A 21,211-nucleotide genomic window follows, 5' to 3' on the forward strand; every position below is an offset into this window, starting at 1 on the left:
AATATCTGTCCCTGAGGTGCATTCTGCCTTATAAATTTTCTGCTATTAATTGATGGGCAGACACAACTTCAATATTTATGACCTTTATTTCAAGTAACTTGATGTCCATAATATGTATCGCAGGGTCACAGTAACCACATTCACCTTGGTTGGGTCGTACATGGCTAAAAGTTACAAACATCAATAATTGGCATACAAAGAGACAAGATACTGTGAATTACATAGAAACTAAAAATGACAACATCAAAAATGGAAAATAAAAACCAAGTGATGACTCTGAACCTCACGCAACCACAGTGAAAGTCTATTGAACAATAAATGATAAAACTCAGAGAAAATAAATGGCAAAACTAAAATTGGAACATCATGGTAACTTCACAGCTGATATAAAATTTTAAAAATCCTGGGTTGTCATAACAACACAGTTGCATTGATAATGTGTTAAATGAATAAGGTCAATACTGCACATTGAACATCACTGACAGATTTCAAAGATATCACTCTATATATTATGACACGATTATGAACAAATACAATAAAAATGTGACAAAAACATTAACTTGTGCTCTGACTCTGCAAAATTTCTTTCTTATGAATTGAATTTACTTGTTCCACTATTCATGAACCTGAAAATATTTCAAATAATTTCCACACCCAAAGCTTTGTAAGTAGTAGTTAAATAAATGTCAATCGTGTTTAGTAGCCCAAAGAAACAAATATCTTGTTTTATTTTTATCTGTCCTGTCTGTCTATCTGCTTGTCCTGTCCTGTCCTGTCTGTCTGTCTGTCTGTATGCCATGCCAATGGAAAAGAAAAATCCCTTTGACAAATGCAATATAACATATAAACCTAGACCAGAGTAGTGTCAGAAATGTAGTGATTAGGCTAAGATGTGTAAACATACTTATTTATCTCTGAAATCAACATTAATCAACAAAGAAAATATAAGACATTGAACTAACAGACAATAAACGATACAATTTCAACCACACTTTACTCATGTTTAATGTTTTTTACCTTGATAAACGCATTCTGTAAATTATTGGCTTAATATAATGCACCGGTAATGGCTGGACATTTTTAAATACAAAGACTTCTTAATGATGGAAAAAATAAAATTGATAAAAGATACATTAAATACACATGCACAAGAACACCACGAAAATTAACTGGCTGATTTAAAATAGCACACAAATAATTACAGAGTAATACTTTTTATTGTTTGAACATTTACTGGTATTTAGAAAATAAAACAAACGATATTGACCACATGAGTAAAGCCTAACAGTTAGACAGAAATTCAATTTACAAAACTATGGTTTTTTTTTCAAGATGGACTATATGCACGGTTCTCTGTGACATTTCTCAAGCTCAAAAGAATGTGTGTATATTTCTTTAATAGCAGTTACCATAGTAATAGTTGCTATGGTAATTACCCTTGGTAACAGCCACTATGGAATTTGTATCTCTAGAGGGAACCTATAAGCAGTGTTCCATAAGTTTTAATAATCCACATGGAAGCCCAATGGTGCAGGGGTGTCACTCTCACCCTTCCTTGTTCTCTGGTATTTTCACAACGTCACCTATAAATACATACTAGGGCAGTGACCCCCTGAGAGATTTACAGTCATGATTTTCATACCCACCAAATGGGGCTAGGCTTGGGAATAGGATTATGATAAAGTGTCTGGTTGATACACCAGGGGGTGACTGTCCTAGAAGTAAGTAAAGACGTATACCCTGACAATTGAGGAATGCCTCTCTGACTCTCCACAAAGTTGTAAGTTGCGGTAAATGATATAACATAACTCACAGAAAAATAAAAACTAAAAAAGCAAACTACATAACAAACTGTGATATTGTAAACCTGTTATGTTGGACTTGTGTTTTGAAAGACAGTAAAACTGTTGCAGTTACAGAAAAAAATATTTTGCAGTTCTGTAAAACTTTCAGCTCAAATACTAAAATTGCAATACTGTCGTACTGCAGACTTGTATTAGACCCCTGCAGTGAAAGACATAAAAATTGTTGCAATGCTATGTCTAAGTGAATAACTACCCAATGAAATAACTTGATGTAATTATTCCAAATTCAATCAAACACAAAGTCTCTTTTATTTGGACCAAAATATATTCTGGTCTCCATGAATCAAGACACTGAATGTTTTCCGTTTGAAACCTGTGAGAAATTAGTAAATTGTTGTTGTTTTTGAATCCATTACAGTACTTGCCGGTTTAAATTTAAATGAATGTCTGTATACCAGAGGTACATGAACATACACCACCAACCATCATTTAGTGAACCTGTTCCAGACATTGAACCTATTTCAGTCATTCAATGTCATGAATCACTGGAAAAATGCCTTTGTGTTTTTATAGCCTGGAAGGTACTGGTACGTCATGTGAGGGTGCCACCACACTCACTTCCTCTTTACAAGAGAATGTAGGAGCACACTCTCATGAGAATGCTTCCAGTCTCAGAGTCTTAGTAGGTCTGAGTTCAAGTGTACACTTTGCAGGGCTTTGTTTTCTGAATCTGAATTCAATATCAAATGTCAATAATTCTGAATCTGAATCCAATGATAAATGAATAATTCTGAAACTGAATCCAAAAAGTAATTAGTCATTCTGAATCTGAATACGATGATTAGTTGGTCTGAATTATTTTGAACTGATCAATTACAAAACATATTTTATCAAAGTTAAATCATGTTGAGTAAGGCCATCATCCAAGTCAATAATACATCTCAAGGTTTATACTCAAATCAGCTTTATAATTTGTGTCTGTGATCAACTCCTTTAGAAATAATTTTGACTCAAGCCGCATACTCTGGAAAAGTTATTAACACTTCTCAATAAAATCATAAACACTGAATTAAAGGAATTCTATCATTTATATCATAGTACATCATAGTTGCTAATCACTGATTTTCCTGTGGACTGCCGAACAAAACCAAGTGGACCTCCATAACTGTACAACGCTACGTACATTCTGTTAGTAAAATTGATATACCTTGTTCACCATATATGAACAATATTTTTTAAATGTGCAGTGACCTATAAGACTTCAAGATTGGCAAGATGGTCATTTTAAGATACCATGAGGGTAAAACATGTCACTAGAGGGCGCTCCACTCAACAAATGGAGAAATTAAAACTTCAAAAATTTGATTACAAGAATTCTTATACATTTGAAAGACTTTATACAGCAGCCACTTAAACCTTAAATCTAAAATATCTTCATTGTGATCTTTACAAGGAATTTAAAGGCATTTAAAAACTGAATTTCTATTGTTATTACACAAACATATGACAGGTTTTTATCATTGGTTTTAAAATTTCTGATATATAAAAATTCTGTCAATAATTTTAAGGTTTGATCACCCATTCAAGGACACAATGTTTTTCTTGGGATCTTTTATTCTCAGTCAGTCTATGATCACTTTCCTTCCCTCTAATACCATCTTCATATATCATCTTCATTAAACACAATTCGATTTTGGTGACAAGCCGGAGAGAAACACACAGGAAAAGGTGAAAGATTGATGAAATGTTTTCTTCTTTCAAACACAAGTCTGATTCAAGTTTAAGGTATTGTCATTAGAATTCAATATTAAATCACATGATTAATTTGTTTGGAAACATTCCGATGTCTGTGATACACAAACAGCTGATTACAACTAATATTGACAATTTTGCAACACTGTGCGGAATATTAGAAATCCAATTGGTCAGCCATTGAGTTTTCAAATAATTTACCACTAGCACTGTATTCTACTATTCTGTTAATTTTTTTTTTCAAATGAACAGAAACAATACATGTATCTCTATTCAAAGCCATTATTTTTCAAGCTTACCAGCAGCCATCAGCAAAACTTGTACTAGAGTTGCACTATGGGTAAAGTGTTTGGTCTGGTTAGTATGTTTATCTGGTATCAATAGTTCACAACAGATTAAAACTTGAACAAACAGTTGAAGACACTGATAAAAAGTTGTCATTCTAAGAGAAAGGTTACAAATGTGAATTGTCTACGATTAGATGACCTGCCTATCTGCCTACCCTGTTAAGCAATGCACAATACTTGTCTTAAGCAAGCTGAAGTCAGTAAAAATGTACCATTTTAAGATGTACAATGAGCGCAGTTGAAATCCAAATTCCACATACTTATATATTCACTTTCTTTGCATTAAAATGTTTTGTGTTTAAAAGTTATAATTTTTTCCATTTTTTAAAACCTGTTATGATTTCTCCCCATTTAAAAAAAAAGTCTTACTGTTTGTGAGAGACTGCAGCTCTCTGTTTTGCAGTCTGCGACCGAGTCATAATTTTGTGTTGATCAGCAGGTTGTTTGGTTTTTGTGATGTCAAAACAGAAGATGCCTAAATAGTTGCAGATTTCTCGGCATACCAATACTGCATATCGAAGTAAATCCACTGTTGATATTATCTGTTGGCATAGAAACACGATAAACGAGAAAGGTCAATGATGGGGATGTTGATAAACAGACCATTAAACAGGAACCTCCCCTATAAAAGCCGGATTATCATAAATCTATGAAAATGTAAAACAGCAACGTTACTGATCGGACGTGCCGTGTTTGGTCCCAGAATCCCATAATTTTGCCATGTTTCAGACATTCATTGTCATTGAATCTTGCATATGATGTCTGTGAATACATAACAACTAAACTTGAGTTGGAAATAAACTTAAAAAATGTTCCGTTGTTTGTCGGAGAATACATATGTTTCAATATGTGTTCCTTGTACAACCATTTGACCCCTCTTTGCATATATCACAAAAGTGCCCATCACGATTAATCAAATTTATTATATGGTCAAAGCAATGCTATGAGAATTCAAGACTCCCACCCAGTGTATGCAAATGGCTGCGTCATCAGTAATCCCCCTATTGTGTGCCCACGGTCCTGTAACTTCCCATTTAAAATGAACAAGTCATCGTTGATGACACAGTCCCCACTTGTTAATGGGTACTTTGATTACAGGTCCTCAGAGAGGATAGAGTCCTCTTCATTAGGTCTGTGATAAAAATACTTTTGAATAAATTCTCTTGATACATGCCTGAGTTATGGTTCAGGACATGAAAAACTCGTAATAAAATGGCTACACGGCAGCCATATTGGATTGTATAACAAAACAAATTACCGTGCATATGTATGACATTGGTAAATCTCCTTGTACCAACTTTGAATAAATTTGCTTGATACATGTCTGAGTTATGGTTCCGGACATGAAAAAAATGTAACAAAAAGGCCACACGGCAGCCATATTGGATCGTATCACAAAACAAATCAATGTGCATGTGTATGACATAGGTCAATGTCCTTGTACCAACTTTGAATGAAATCGGTTGAGATATGCCTGAGTTATGGCTCTGTACATGAAAAAATCGTAACAAAATGGCCGCACGGTGGCCATATTGGATTGTATCATAAAACAAATTGATTTGCATAGCTATGACATTGGTCAATGTCCTTGTACCAACTTTGAATAAAATCGGTTGAAACATGCCTGAGTAATGGCTCTGTACATGAAAAAATCGTAATAAAATGGCCGCCTGGCGGCCATATTGGATTGTATCACAAAACAAATTGACGTGCATCTGTATGACATAGGTCAATGTCCTTGTACCAACTTTGAATAAAATCGATTGAGATATGCCTGAGTTATGGCTCTGTACATGAAAAAAATCGTAACAAAATGGCCGCACGGCAGCCATATTGGATCGTATCACAAAACAAATTTACATGCATATCTATGACATTGGTCAATGTTCTTGTACCAACTTTGAATAAAATCGGTTGTAACATGCCTGAGTTATGGCTTTGTACATGAAAAACTCGTAATAAAATGGCCGCCTGGCAGCCATATTGGATCGTATTACAAAACAAATTGACGTGCATCTGTATGACATATGAAGTAATCCTTGTACCAAGTTTGAATGAAATCGCTCCAGGCATCTCTGAGATATCTGCGTGAACGGATGGACGGACGCACGCACGCACGGACATGACCAAACCTATAAGTCCCCCCAGACGGTGTCCGTGGGGACTAAAAAGCTTCATAAAATATCTCCCTATTTCTGTTGTGTTACAACAAGATGGTGTGATTGCTTGATATTCCAACATTAGCAAGCTGTACACTACCCACAGATTACATCAGAGAGACACTAATCAAGCTATCTTCATATCCTTGAAAGACAGACATACAAATAAATATCAGTCTAACCAGAGATAGTAGAGGAACCTGTACTGTCTATGGTTTAACTTGTGTTGAATAAAGTTTTGTAAATTTATTCGGCATATGAAGTCAGAGATAATGCTCACCTTTTGAATACAGATTTATTTGACACCTGGTGTACTTACCAATGCTATCCATAAAAGGAGATGTTCATTGATTGGTGTATCAAAATACTGATTGAAAAACAACAACGCTGGACCAATCATTATTGTGTCTAGATAATTCATTTCACTCTTAGTCATGTTTGCAACCTGAAAATCAAAATACAGATTGCAATAAACTTTGTTGATGTAAATTCCAAACATACTGGTAAAGTGATGCAAATCCCTATTCCAAACTTTAAAATAGCTTCACATAATATGACAACTAGATACATTCATTTCTGTTTCCAAGTGTTCAGCACAATACGTCAATAGATAAACAAATATCAAGTAATGGCAGGGACAGGGCTTGCCCTTTGTCCAGGTGACTTATTTGTCTCTCTAAAGTGTTGGTGAAAAAAAGGACATGTAACACAGTTCACTTTTTAAATACAACAATCCATACCATTGTCATAATGATTGAATACTTATTTTAATATTTAGGGATGGACCGTATGACCATTCTAATATTCCCTTCTAACATCTCATGGTCCTTCCTCAGCAAAATGATCCCCTCTCAATAATGGTTCCTTCCTCAGCAAAATGATCCCCTCTCAATAATGGTTCCTTCCTCAGCAAAATGATCCCCTCTCAATAATGGTTCCTTCCTCAGCAAAATGATCCCCTCTCAATAATGGTTCCTTCCTCAGCAAAATGATCCCCTCTCAATAATGGTTCCTTCCTCAGCAAAATGATCCCCTCTCAATAATGGTTCCTTCCTCAGCAAAATGATCCCCTCTCAATAATGGTTCCTTCCTCAGCAAAATGATCCCCTCTCAACATCTAATGGTCCCCCCAACCAAGCAGAATGATTTGATTATCGTAAGAAAAGTCTGTCACCAAAGGCAGAGTAAACACGAGGCCTGTGACATCACTGTTTTGTTGGCCTTAAATGGTCACACGTGTCAAAGGTGAGCTTGAGGACTAGAGCATATACAATTACAGTGGTTGTTTGTGTGTAGTAACTGCCATGTCAAAGGTTAAGAGGTCAATACACTTACCACAAGTTTGTTGACGACCTTTGCTGACACCATGCCAAAGGTTAAAAGATACAAACATGGGTGATTTTCATAAATGCGACTTGGAGATTTTATCATGATCATAAGTTCTAAAAGTAAAACTGTTCCTACATGCATCACTGGAGCTATAATACTGGTTCCCTGAAAATAACAACAAGTTGTAAATACATCAAAATTTACTGGACTGCATAGGGCTGAAGGCCCTCTAGTGGCATCTCTTTGTAAAATGAGAATATCACAATGTCTTTGAAAGATTCTCAGACGTTCTTTATATCCTGCCTGCCTATCAGACAAAATTAACTGCATTACATCACAATTCATGTTGCATCTTGCCAGTTCAAAAACGGGTCGAATCAGAAACACTACAGACAATATAACATCCAAGTACAGATATTCAATAATGTGTTCAAATGGATACACAGACTTTGGCTTCCTTGACGATTCTAGTGTGTACATGCATCATGTTCACCATATTTTGCATGTTTATACGGAGGTGCCATATTTGAGTGGAGTACCTTGATATTTATACATCTTGTTACAATTTACACATGCTGCTGCAGTTCACTCTACATGAACATTAGATTTTTTTTTAAAACATGAAAATATTAAACAATACAAAAGCTGCAGTAAGTACATACAATGTGTTGTAACTAAACTTCATTCAGCAGAATTTGTCTTACAAGACGTACAATTGTAACAATATGTCTTTCAAACCCAACAGAGACTTAACTGCTTGCACCAAGGTCAGGGTTTATTGTACAGGAAATTCTCATTTCAATAAATTTCTAATTACTAATTCAAAGACATAATTGATAATATGGACAAAGCAACACTGTGAACCCTGACCCCTTGGTAACTTGGAATGGTATGTAAAGATTTACAAAGACAAATTCTGCTAACTGAAGTTTAGTTAACAACACATTGTATGTACTTGCTGAAAGTTTCATAAGACATGGAATTTCAGCAAGTATCTGTACACGGTGAGCTGCCCTAACATTTTACATATCATTGGATAGCCTGTGGAATTACACTAGATGGGACACAATGCACCACAACTTTTAAAATTCAGAAGCACTGTACTGCATTATTTTTAAAGACTATGAGATTTTGGTACTTACAGCTACTGTGGATCCATTTTTGCCGATGCCGCCACTGAAGATGACGACAAAGTACAAAACTCCAGCATAAAATCCGCCAATACTGGAAATTATTACAAAAATATGTTTCATTTCTAAGCCAACAAATGGTACCTGGAACAGAAAATACAAAATCATGCTTAGGGACTGAGTAAGAAGACATTGAAGATTTATTTCATTTCTGTGACCATTGTAAACATTCTACTCTGATTAAAAGTGCATGGGTCATCAGATGTGCATTTGAAATACTTGAATTCTGACCACTGTGCATGTAAAGCATTGGTATGCTGCTTTACCCAGCATGCAGTGTAGTAGCAATACATTGCAAGGTGTTTGTCTTTGTGACATAGGCAGAAAGGAAGGTAAGTGTGTTATGCTCCTGATCATGGATTTTGAAGATATACCTGGAAAATTACAACTGATTTGAAAGTTTGAAACATAAAATGATAGATTTTGTGCATTTTAGCCTTTTTTGTAAAATTCACATTAGGAAGACTGAAAATATTTCGATACTCAGCTGATGACCGACGCACTCAAGTCTATACCCATGAATAAAGCAATACCACACCAATTACTGCAAGCAGCCTTGGCAAATATAAGGCGACTGATGGTTGGCTACAGGACCACATGACTGAAGCAACTAGAGCTTGGTCAACCAATCAGGCAGAGGCTTTTATACGCCCCTTGGACGATGTAGGTAGTGTAAGTGCCAATGTAGAGGCAGACTTACTTGGTGTAGGATGAGTGTGTTATTGAAACTAGGCATGGGTATCTGCAGGAGAAATACACAGAGAGAGAGAAATGCACAGTGTGTATCACAAAGACAAGGTGCGTGCAACACAGGATTATGACAGAAGGTTACCCAGGGTTAATAGTTTCTTCGACAGAGAAGTCTGAGAAGATAAACATCTCCTGTACATTTGGGTATTATTTGTGAGATTTTTGGTATGATTAGCATTTAAATTTTATCAGATCCAGTTATGAATTCTTCTTTAACTATGTTTATGAAAATGCACAGAAAGTGATACTTTGAGCATTTACAGACAGTCCCTGCTATACTTATGAAAAATATAAATTTTTCTGTTCAAGACATGCTACATTATTTCCATAAATTGCAACATTTACATGGAAGCACTTAGAAATCATTACGACAATGCATTCAATAATATGGCAGCAAATTAAATGCTAACAATATTCGTCCTGTACATTGAAATATTAAAATTCACATTAAAAGTTACTTTGTATCTGTTGTGGTTTTGTTAGTTATTTGAAGAGTAGCTGCAGCAGCATTTTGTTAATATTAAGTTTGTCAGTTTTTTGTTCACTAATTTATTGACTTACTTATTTCTGTACTCCTAAGTTTTTCACAAAAACTCTTTTCCTTGTTAACTACATACAAAGATTCATACCGGTACAATGATAGCAGCATGTTCTCTTTTTTTTGTTTAAATGTTTTATCTTGAGACTAAATTTATTTCTTCATCCCAAACTTTCTAACCCACTACTTATTGTTACCAGAAGTGGTTACAGACACTGCATCCTCATGGGAGTAAACAGGGTACAAACAAACGTTCATTGTGTGGAAAACAGGGAAGCAGACAGACAGGGCAGAAAGAAGGCATGCAATGTTGCCATGCTACGATATCAAGCCATGCTATGAAGAAAGGATTACACCTAATGTCTGTGAGAACATCAACCCTTCATGTCAAGAGCAGCACACACCCAAATATTGTCTAATATTTTCCTTTTTGCAATCTTTATCCCTTTTCCTGCCAGACAATATCACTTACCCATCTGCCAAGTCAGTAAAAAGCAGTATTGAGCAAAAACTACATGTACATGTATTTTTTTAACCCACTTGGCTTAGTCTGCTACAGCAGACTGAGTCTTTAAAAATCATGTTTACAATATCTATGTTTTCAGGGGGCCTTCAAATGTTGCACTGTATTGGACATGTTGTGCTGCACTAGTTTCAACCAACTTGACCTGATGGTGAAATATGAACTTGGCAGGATAAGGGTTGTCAGTCATGGGCAAACCATTACAGGTATCTTAAAGACATAAAATACAGATTACAGATGGCATTGACATTGAACTTGTCCCCATGGTACATGTACATTGAAGGATTTCAGAAGATATTTAAACACTTTGAACCCGGCTCGGACATAAATGTCCGATGACGTCATAGAGTACCAGGGGGTCAGGGTGCAAAGGGTTAACAAGATATGTGACAGATTATTGCTGAATATTTGGACTAAATTTCACATTTCGCAAAATGTACATGACAAAAACACCAACAAAAAATATTTTGTTGTTATTTACAATAATTTGGGCAGATATCTAACAAAGTACTCGGTACATGTGTAAAATACATGTGGTAATTAGCATTGGGGAAATTTACTTCTAGCATGAGTTCAGAGTTATTCTAATATGCACATCTATACATTATTATCAATCTAAAAATGTATTGAGCATTTCTGAAATTGGTATCTAGATGGCGCTCTATCAGAGGTTTCTATTCTGGGATAGTAGCATTGGTATCGACTTTGTTATCTTTTTCAAAAAAAAGATGGTAGCATTGTACCCAGACTGAAAGATCCGTTGCTCGAGGACACTCCCTACGCTCCCCTCCTAAGAGAGGGAGCGTATAGAGCGCCCTTGAGCTACAAATCTTCCAGTCTACATTGTACCAATAATCAGGCTTTCTGATTCTGTTTAAACTTTCAATGATGCAAAAACAAAATGCAGGAAAAAGTCATCCTGATCTCCAAGGGAGTTACAATTTTCATCTTCAGAGGTGAATTTCACAAAAAGTTCAAAAATCAACTACCGGTATTTTGCAGATTAAACTGTCACAAGCTCCATGTTGATTTCATAAGCACCATCAATGGTAGGAATAGGAGCAAAACTTGTTACGATATCAAAATTACACTTGATATAATGTAGCTGACTTGAACACGATTTGTGTTATACTGTCTGAGTCATCAGAGGTACAGAAATGTGTTTAAAAAAATTCAATTGTGGTCAGAGATTGCCTTGCTTTCCTTCATATTCCTGACTGACTTCTGAAATATTTATACAGCTTCAGAATGTATCCACTCCAGGGTAAAAGTGCTTACCTGACAAGTGAAAATTTGGCCGAGCAGATGAAATTCTAGAGTAACTTTCCAAATAGATAGGCAGAAATAATTGCTGATTCTCATTTTCTAATGAAGAGATGGGGTACTGGTAATATACAATGTGCAAGATATGATTTTCAGATCTGGTGCTATTATTGGGGAGGGGGGCAGACAACTTATCAAAGCTTGCTGTTTAGATTTCCTGTTGCTATCTTCCACAGATTCCAAACTTTATAAAAGAATGAAAATCTTATGCACATTTAAAATCCTGTTATCATCGTCCAAAACATCACAACTTACAGTCAATGGTCATGACATGAAACCCAAATACTCAGTGAAAATTTTTATCAAGGTAAGCCATCATTGAAAGGACTACTCTATGAAAATTAAAAGTTATTTTTATGTGCATGATTGTAAGAACAACACAAATGTATAGATGAAGTCACGCTTACATACATAGAGTTTAAACTTAGGAAAATTTGAACAAATGTACGTTTTCACACAAAAGCATCGTTTTCATTTTACCTGACCGCCAAACAGGAAAACTTTCACCGTTCAAATATGATTCACTTTCTGTTTGTTTACATCCATGATGATGATCTATGAACGTTCATTTTGATTTGTTTTGAAGCTGTATATTCCGTTTTACTGATACTTTAGCTTCACTACAATCTGTGCTGGATATTGAATTATTTGGACTACTTGTCTATTTCATGAGTGTGTCTTGCCAGCTATAACTAACTAATAACTAACCATGACAAACAGTCATCATTTCTCTATCTGTGAACAGCACAAGTCATGCCCAAACAATCAGAGCAAACAATGTCAGCATCAACTTTCTCAGCTGACTGTCACTTGGAGGCGCTATTCACCAAAGTAACCTTTGGAATAAAAACAACCACTGTTGAACTTGACCACCCAGTGGCCTTGATGTGGAATGCATCATCTATGCTAACTTTACAGTACCTGTACTGCCCAGAACCATGGACAAACAACATTCATGATTTGTGTGACATTACCTTTACTGCCCAGAAAGATGGACCGACAACCGCTGAGATGATGTATAGTGCTATAACACTGAACTGGGCTTCTGTTACATCAAACCTAGAAATATCAAAAAATAACAGATTTCATCTTTGACAATTCTACATATCAATCATGTACTTTGCATTTAATGAAAAACTTTCCTGAGCTACATTGTGGAAAAGTTACTTTTTAACACATATTATGCACACACATCTGTGCGAGGTTTTACTCAGAAGTATTGAATACATTTCAAATTTTCCATCATAGAAGAAATTGAATTAATTATTCTGTGAAAGGAATTCCATACATGTAGTTTGGTTTAAAACAAATAAATCAATTATGAAGAAATTTTTTCCGAGTTGCTACACTATGATGGTTGTGAAGTTACAGATGAGGATCTGGCTCAAGAACATTTTTTAAAAATTTGAAAATTTGATTCAACTGATAGAGTAAACTTTTCTGCAGATAAATATCAATAACTAGAAGTTAACTTAATTTGTTTTACTAACCTTCCAAAGCGTAATGTTCCTGAGACATACGCCTGCCAATGTGCCGCGTAATAGAGAAAATTTCCAACACAACACATGTACAGAAACCAGCCTGGGTAGACACCTAACTGTAATGCACAGCCTGTACTTATGCATACAAACACTGAAAAATAGAAATGAGAACATTGAAAGTCATGACTGAAGAATTTGGGGAAAAAACTAGGATTATGTCACAATTCTGAAACAGGTAATTAGGTCAGACTGCTGGCTGATTAGTATGTCAATGTGATACTTCAGACAATTTCAGTTCAAATCTGACAATATGATGTACTTGGTGTCTTATCTAATGATAAATTTTGAAATGTTCCAGGGAGAGTTAGTCCAACTACAACAGCTGAACTTGAAAAGAGAGTGGAGGAACATGATAGGAGCATGGGATATCAGAAAAGCATAACTCCAGGTATGAAATAAACAAATCTGTCTCCAGGTATGAAATAAACAAATCTGTCTCCAGGTATAAAATAAAGATCATTTGAAGACTGTATTCAGATCACATCATCAGCTTTTATTTCAACTTTCAACTCTTTCATTCACTTTTTTTTTTGAATGCACTGAAATTATTCTCATTAACATAGTTCACGCTTGTAAAGTGAAAGACTTAAACTTTTGCTAAAACTTTCCTAGAGAAATCTTTTAACCAATTTCTTTCAAAATCAAGAAAAACATCAGGGGTAACTGTGCAAATTTTGGTTCAAGCGAAACAAATTACCCAACATTTACAGATATTTGAAATTCAAAATGGCCGCCATCCCTGTGTTAACTCTACGGAGAAAAATATAAAAAAAGTTCAATTTTCACAAAATCAAGACAGTAATAACTTCTACTCCATACACTTCAAAATGGGCCCACATAAGTGAAGGTGATGGGAAAAAATTGTAAAAGTTTGAGAGTCCAAATATCTGTTCCAAGGTGCATTCTACCCTTACACTTATATCACATACATTTTTTGAAGATATGGATTTCAAAAGACAACAAAGTATGAAAAATCACCATATACGGTATGTACTGTACCTGTTGATAGGGAATCACAACCATGGTCAAACAATTCACCCAGTGGTGTACTGCTGTTTGTTCGCCTAGCTTGTTTTCCATCGATGGCATCCAAAGATTGATAGATGAACAAACCTAGGGCACAGAGTAGATACACCCATACTGGAGCCTGAAATAATAGAAATTATTTGATTTAATATACATGTACTATGATGCACTTTCATTCAATAGGACTTTGCAATGATGAAAGGTCTCAGTGGATTTTGAATCACAACATTCCCTGTGATACAGGAAGTTGAATACCAACATTGAATTGTTACAGTACTGACAGTCATTCAAAGTAGAATATACTTGCAGGTAGTACTACATTAAACTGACTCAAATGAGGAATGTTACAGGGTGATAAGCTTTGATGATGTGAGTAATAAAACCAATGTTGGAACTGTATAAAATCTTTCAGACAATTAAATTCTAAAGAAAACAATAAACAAACACATCCATATGCGGCGAGAATCACGACTGAAACCAATTTTGAATTACCGGTAGTTGTTTTATAGGATTCTGATATCAAACGCATTCTTCCTTGTACTTGTTACTGAGCGTACCAGTAAAAGTTCATTTGAGGTCACTGTGACCTTTCTAGGGTCACCTGTGGCAGTCACTCTTGTGTGAGATAACCTCTGACCTGACATTTATTTTATGCACTGTACTGTCACAGAGCAAAGTTATTCATGTTTCAATCTCTCTGTAGTAGTAATGTCAGTGTTATTATCACATGTAGTGCTCAATGAATGATTTGAAAAGTGACAGAAATTACGTACTATTAGTTTTATGTTTTATACTTTTCTGAATCGGTATTTGAATTGACCATAGACCCTGGAGAAGACTCTAGGGTCTCTGATTTCACACATAGTGCCAGAGCAAAAATGAAACATGTCACCGTTCACAAAGGTAGTTATCATAAACACTATGAGACAGCAACAAATGTTTAATGATGTTATCTTGCTGTGTAATTCACCCTTTACACATGATGGAAGGAAAACAAAAGACTAAAAATGCAACTCATTATACTATAAATCAACACAGTTTCAAAATCACTTTCACTTTGCTGCACAGCTGCATTCAGAACCTTCCAGTAAATCATGAAATTGCACACAGGACATTAAGGTCTGTGTTATGAATTTCATTTTCTCAAGTGCTTTCCCTTCACAAAGTCCATCATTCATCTTTTAAATATCTCCTGAAGCTACAGAACACATTTGGTATTTTTGTCCATTCATGTCTACTCTGACTTGCCATCGGCTACATTTCCAAATTATCTCCACCATTCATGTATTCACAGCCCTATTTTCAAAGCGTTGAAATCAATCTCTAGTGTCACATGACTTTTTCTATAGATCACTTCAACTGACACTTTGTCTACAAATGATATTACATTCCAATTACAGCAATCTATACATATCTCAACACCAGATACATGTAACACACCAGCTGTCCACATATCAGATACAGATCTCACCATGGCATACCAGTGCATGTGTGCTTGTCTACAGACAATAAACCGCTTGAGAAAATATGTAATTTCCAAATAAAATTTAGAGGATTTATGGACCGGTATATTTCATATTGAAATTAATTCCTCCATATGGCACTGACAATTTCAGAAAAGTTATTTCAATATGGATCTAAAGTGATCATAAATCTCTATTTTTTACCTTATGTCAAAATAGACATGTATTGATAATACTTATTTTGACAAAGACAAATTTGCAACAAACATATTGTCATTCCTTCCTTTTTGTACATTGCCTTTTGCTGTCAAAACATAGAGTCTTTGAATTATTCACAAATAAAATACAGAACGATGAAAATCCACTGATTTCAAATACATGTAGCATGGCAAGATCTCAAGTGACAGTGAGATAAAAGTTTGAATCATTGCAAGTACAGTTTTTGTCAAACCATTGCGTTAATATACTTTAATGACAACACTTTTATTATCCTGCAAATGTTTTGGCAAATTTGTCCAAAATAACCTGTTATGCAATACGTGCAGTTACACACACACAGGTACAGTGTACTTGACCTGGCCAGGGCAATGTTGCATGTTGTATGTATACATGTACCAGTACAGTACAGACTGAAAATGTCCTTAGAACTTTAAAGAATGATATTCAGCACGACAAGAAGAAAACAACATTGTCATGATGAGCAGAAATCCATTTTGAGACCTTCTGGAGATCATTTGAACTATTCTCACCAGAAGGAACAGACAGATAACTTGGAGAAATATTTGATGATGGTGAATTCTTGCCAAGTACATGTACCTTAACCATATCATTGGGTCATGTACTGGCATGCTAATGCTTTGTGCTGATTGGCTAAGAGTTCAAACCAACATAGTAAAATTCTGGTAGTCACATACCAGTGCTGAAACAGGCTCTAAACTAGCATACAACTTCACTGCCAGAAAAAAAGGCATTTTACAGTGTAAGCTCTGGATTTGAAAAATGAAATCACTAGTACACACAGATTAGTAAAAAGTAATGTAAAACCTTTCAAAATGGACCAATGTATTTAGAGCCATGCCACCAAAACATTTGGCATGAAGTCTGACATAGCAGAGTTGTCACTTTATTGTCATTTCATTTTATTGCCATAGTTGTAGCAGAGTACAATGTCTCCATTGTTGATAGTATTTGGTCCCTGAACCTTACTTTTTGTTTCAACAACATGACAACATCTGTTTTCTTCTCAAACATTCCATAATGAGTTGCTGTCTGTCTGACACAAGGAAATTTCCACTGGAAAATCCAATTGAAATTTGGAAGAAGAAATACTGGTACCAGTGTCTGATGTTGTACAGTGTATGCTAGCTGTAGATGTACATGTATTGGAGGGCAATGACCCTATCTTTGGCAGAGCATAAGACCCTGTACAGTCTGTATATCTGTTTGTCAACATGTAAAGGTGTAAATGGTTCTACTCCGGAATAAAAAAAAGGACGCAATGTGCTTTACAGACTCATTACGCCCCAGGAGATCACATGATAACAGTACAAACAAACCCACATGTGTACAAATGCATATATATGGAAATACAAGTACTTCTAGGCACGTTCATGCATGTGGGTTTATACCATGGTCCATTTGAATTCTTGCTTTGACCTACATTTACTGTCCACACCAATAAGAGCGAAAAGCTTTCAATGATTTTGTTCTAACTTCCATCAAACTACTTCTCAAAAATCTCTGAACTCACATCTTCAACAGGTAAATTACAAACCTTCTCACTGGATACTTAAGTTGTCAGCATTACCAGTGTACTGTGTAAGGTTTCTAAAGACCTCAGAGCTTTAATTAAGAACCCCTGACTTCAGATGTTTTACCCTAATAACGGTATGGTGTACATATATCAAAATTAATATTTCCCAAAACAAAAATGTACCTATCACCAACGAAAAGGAGGCAAAAAACATCTAAAAGTGCAGAATTTTAGGAATAGTCACTGTAGGTGATGGAACATACTGGAGCAGTTCATCCTAATCACTGACAGAAGATAGATCCAGTTCTTGTTAATATTCAACACTGGAGTATTGTACACTAAATGGGTAATATAAGCTGATCGTACCCTGGACACTATTCTTCTGGTATTTGAAATAAAATCATGTCTGGACAAACACATGTTGATCATACCATGGCAGTGTCCATGTACTTATGAATGGACCATTCCATTTTAAAAGGGGATGGTTAAAAATGGAGGGAAGTATTTTTGAAGCCTCACTGAAATTTTAAACAAACACACTGTACTGACATGAAGTTTGGGTGATATTAGGAGGGGGAGTTTAAATGCACATACTGGTAAACAAATTTTTTAAATTTCAATTTTGGAACATTTTTAAAGAATTTACAATTAAGCATTGTGGCTATTTCACCCATGACATAATGGGTCATACCTTAGAGTTGAAATCATTTAAGGACAAACAGATGTTTTCCATGTGATTCAGCTGTGTACAGTGCATGTATATCTTTTGAAACATCAGAACTGAACATTGAGCTCATCTCAAAAGACAGAGAAATAACAGTCATGAAAAGATCTGTGGATTTCTAACCTTCAAATCACAACGAAGAATTAACTCATTCAACAGCCCAGATGACTGTAATCTCTTATACTCTGACAGATGTGTACCATTGTTGGATGGGATCAAAGGTCACAGTGACATACATACATGTACATCCTTACATACAATTCCACGTCTGTCATTTACACTTGTCAATGAGACGTATTTCTTTACAATCACAATGTAAACTTCAACCTCCTTTTCAAGATGAGGGGGTGTGTCATATGACCTTGTCATGGACAACTCTAAACAATGTACTTCAAATTTCATTGTTTACAGTAAACCACAAGAGCTCTTAAAATTTGTGTTTTCAACTTCTGTATGTCACTGATTGTATTTACTTAAAAGTTGAAAGAGGAGTGCAAAATTATTGATTTAATATTCATTTACACATGAAGACATTGTCCCATATGTTCTGATATGGCCTGTGATATGGTTACCACAATTTATAAGTTGCAAGTTGGTCATTCATCAGGCCATCCTGTTATCATCTCTGGCTTCAGTATTTGTTTCAACACAATAAAACAGCTGTTTAATGCTTCTTAAAATCACTTTTTCCAAGATTCTTATGGCTGATCAAACATTCAAACATGGAATAACAGAACTAAGCTCTACGTACAGAGTCTTTCTGGAGCAGTTTTTGATCTCAAATTCTCAATTATGATTATGGAAATGCATTTGATATGCATCAAAGGTTAAAAACGGGTCAACGTTATAATATACCATATTAATGCCAAATAAATTGTCAATTCATTGTATATTCAAAACAAGAAAAGGATACATGTACATACATTTTGAACAATTCATGTTGAAAATGACAACAATACATGTAAACTTCAATACTGTGAAACAAAGGTTTCTGCAATATCCCTGACCCTACACTTGGAATATACAGCAGATGGTAGGTTTATCTGTTTCCTTAAAATTCATCTGTAAAATATATCTCAAAGATCCCGATTTGCGCCATATTCTGTCTTAACAATTAAATTTCACAGTCTATCAATGATTTCAAATTGTGTATTACTAGTTGAAATACTAACATTTTCATTACATTGCAGCTCTCCTCATAATGAATTGCTGTTTTGCTCATTTCCTGAAAACAAAAATGAGATTAAAGTCTTCTAGACAGTGACCTAGCAAAGGCCAAAGGTCATCATTTAATAAATAAGTACTGTAACAGTTTCTGATAGGTATCTAGATATTAGTTTTATTATTATTCTAGATTTATGGCTGGACAGATAATCCACTAATGATATCCATCCAACAGTTACACTATATTAAAGAGTCAGAATGCTAACTTTTGATGATTTTTAATTATTGTTATTTTGTATGTTAATTCTGTTTCTACCAGGCTCCATAGACAAACCATAGAAATAAATATAACTTGGGAGAAAGAGGATTAACTACAACTTCTTATTCTACTCCTAAAGGAAAACTTGAAACACCCGCTATTTAGCTTGTCAACTTAGTGTCTATATGTGTAAAATGCACTGTTATTGTTTACTTTTGAACTCTAGTCAACACCAGAATTTACTAGTCAACAATATCAACACAGTTTACAAATGTACAGGATGAGTTGATAAGCTGAATGCCCTATATCTCAACATGCTTCGGGTAGTAGAAGAAGGAATTATGGTTTACGATCAAAACAAAAATGGTGAAAAATGATCAAAAGTTAGCATTACTCGTCCTTTAATTATTATTAATAATATTTTAATTGATTTGTCAATAAACACATACTTGAAAAAAAATTGAACCATTACAATGTAATTGCTTGAAAATCCCATCAGTGTGAGGTGATGTTTTTCGAAATAACAATGTATTAACTGATACAATAATTCACAATAATTATGAGTGATCTACAATGCTTTATGAATGTTTGGAATGATTTACAACTAAACTGATATGCCATATGGAGACATGCAAATTTGAAAACTGAATGATCTAAATTTGCATACAAGGTCACACCACACGTAGCATATTTGATTCAATAACACAACAAAAGGTTGTTCATGATCACAAGGGCAATCTGTGTATACTGTGTTTCCCTAAAACGCTATTACAATCGCTTTCATTTTTTTTCTGGTCGACAAGTAGTTCTGAATGAGTGACATCTCATCTTAAAATATTAATATCAAATAATGAAGGGATAGATGTCCCGTCATTTTGTGTTCAAGTTATCATTCCCAAATCAAGTGTAAATATTTTTTCAAGAGTGAAATGTACGTGCGGGTGACGTGCGGATTTACCGCTATGGCTCACTCAGTGTGTCGATAGTTTGTGCTGGGTGCAGGTTACCGGTTACGTTACAGCCTGGTAGGATATGGTGTCGCCCTTCTGTCAGCTGTTCTGAGTGAAGGGTTCGTACACAGACTACACAGAATCACGGCTGAGATATTTGATATGTTAACATTGCGGCAGCAAAACTTACCTCTTCAGTGGCTGTAGGACAGTATATGAATAACACGATACTCGTTACAGCGTTGACGACAAGTCCAGCCGTCGTTATTGCGTTCGGAGCGATGGTCTCTGGGATTTGCTCGACCAACCATCGCCAAAAAACCTGCATTACCGGTTCGAAGATCGAGGTGCCATGGGAGCTGTATTTGTGCTCAGAGAGTTTCTTCAGCTGAACAGTAGAGAGGATTTCAGTTGCCATGGTGTTCCGTCAAGCAGATCGACAACAGAATACGTGGTTACCGATCTACTGGTTAAAAATGACGGATATGGTGGCAATGTATGTTTCTGTTTCTGAATAAAAGACAGATTGGTCACTTTGGGGTCACGGTCGATCGACCTCCAATCAGGTGACACCTCTGGGAGAACCTTTAACGAATCAGGAAGTTTACATTTATA

The 21,211-nt window shown here is 35.3% G+C and overlaps 1 protein-coding gene across 2 annotated transcripts; it reads right to left on the bottom strand.

Moving 5' to 3' along the window:
* Positions 1 to 1,096: 1,096 nt before the first annotated feature.
* LOC139141900 (choline/ethanolaminephosphotransferase 1-like) lies at positions 1,097 to 21,149 on the bottom strand. Of its 2 annotated transcripts, XM_070711661.1 has the most exons (9): positions 20,787 to 21,149; positions 14,257 to 14,404; positions 13,207 to 13,348; positions 12,691 to 12,775; positions 9,283 to 9,324; positions 8,535 to 8,666; positions 7,399 to 7,557; positions 6,383 to 6,508; positions 1,097 to 4,446 (listed from the first exon to the last, which is right to left on the bottom strand). In XM_070711661.1, the coding sequence occupies exons 1-9, from the start codon at positions 21,012 to 21,014 to the stop codon at positions 4,270 to 4,272; spliced, it is 1,239 nt and encodes a 412-aa protein (XP_070567762.1). In that variant the 5' UTR covers positions 21,015 to 21,149; the 3' UTR covers positions 1,097 to 4,269. The 2 variants fall into 2 exon arrangements, with proteins under 2 accessions (XP_070567762.1, XP_070567769.1); XM_070711668.1 differs by lacking the exon at positions 9,283 to 9,324 and having other exon boundaries at positions 20,787 to 21,147.
* Between the last annotated feature and the right edge of the window lie 62 nt (positions 21,150 to 21,211).

Source organism: Ptychodera flava, chromosome 1 (assembly GCF_041260155.1).
Source record: "Ptychodera flava strain L36383 chromosome 1, AS_Pfla_20210202, whole genome shotgun sequence".
NCBI classification, from domain to species: domain Eukaryota; kingdom Metazoa; phylum Hemichordata; class Enteropneusta; family Ptychoderidae; genus Ptychodera; species Ptychodera flava.

What these genes read in the sequence shown, in the direction of transcription:
- LOC139141900 (XM_070711661.1), bottom strand. Translation starts at nt 21,014, where the DNA reads ATGGCAACTGAAATCCTCTCTACTGTTCAGCTGAAGAAACTCTCTGAG. An exon ending in AAAATGGATCCACAGTAGCT is followed by an intron (nt 7,558 to 8,534) that starts GTAAGTACCAAA and finishes TGTTATTTTCAG; the next exon opens with GGAACCAGTATTATAGCTCC. An exon ending in TCCTTTTATGGATAGCATTG is followed by an intron (nt 4,447 to 6,382) that starts GTAAGTACACCA and finishes CTATGCCAACAG; the next exon opens with ATAATATCAACAGTGGATTT.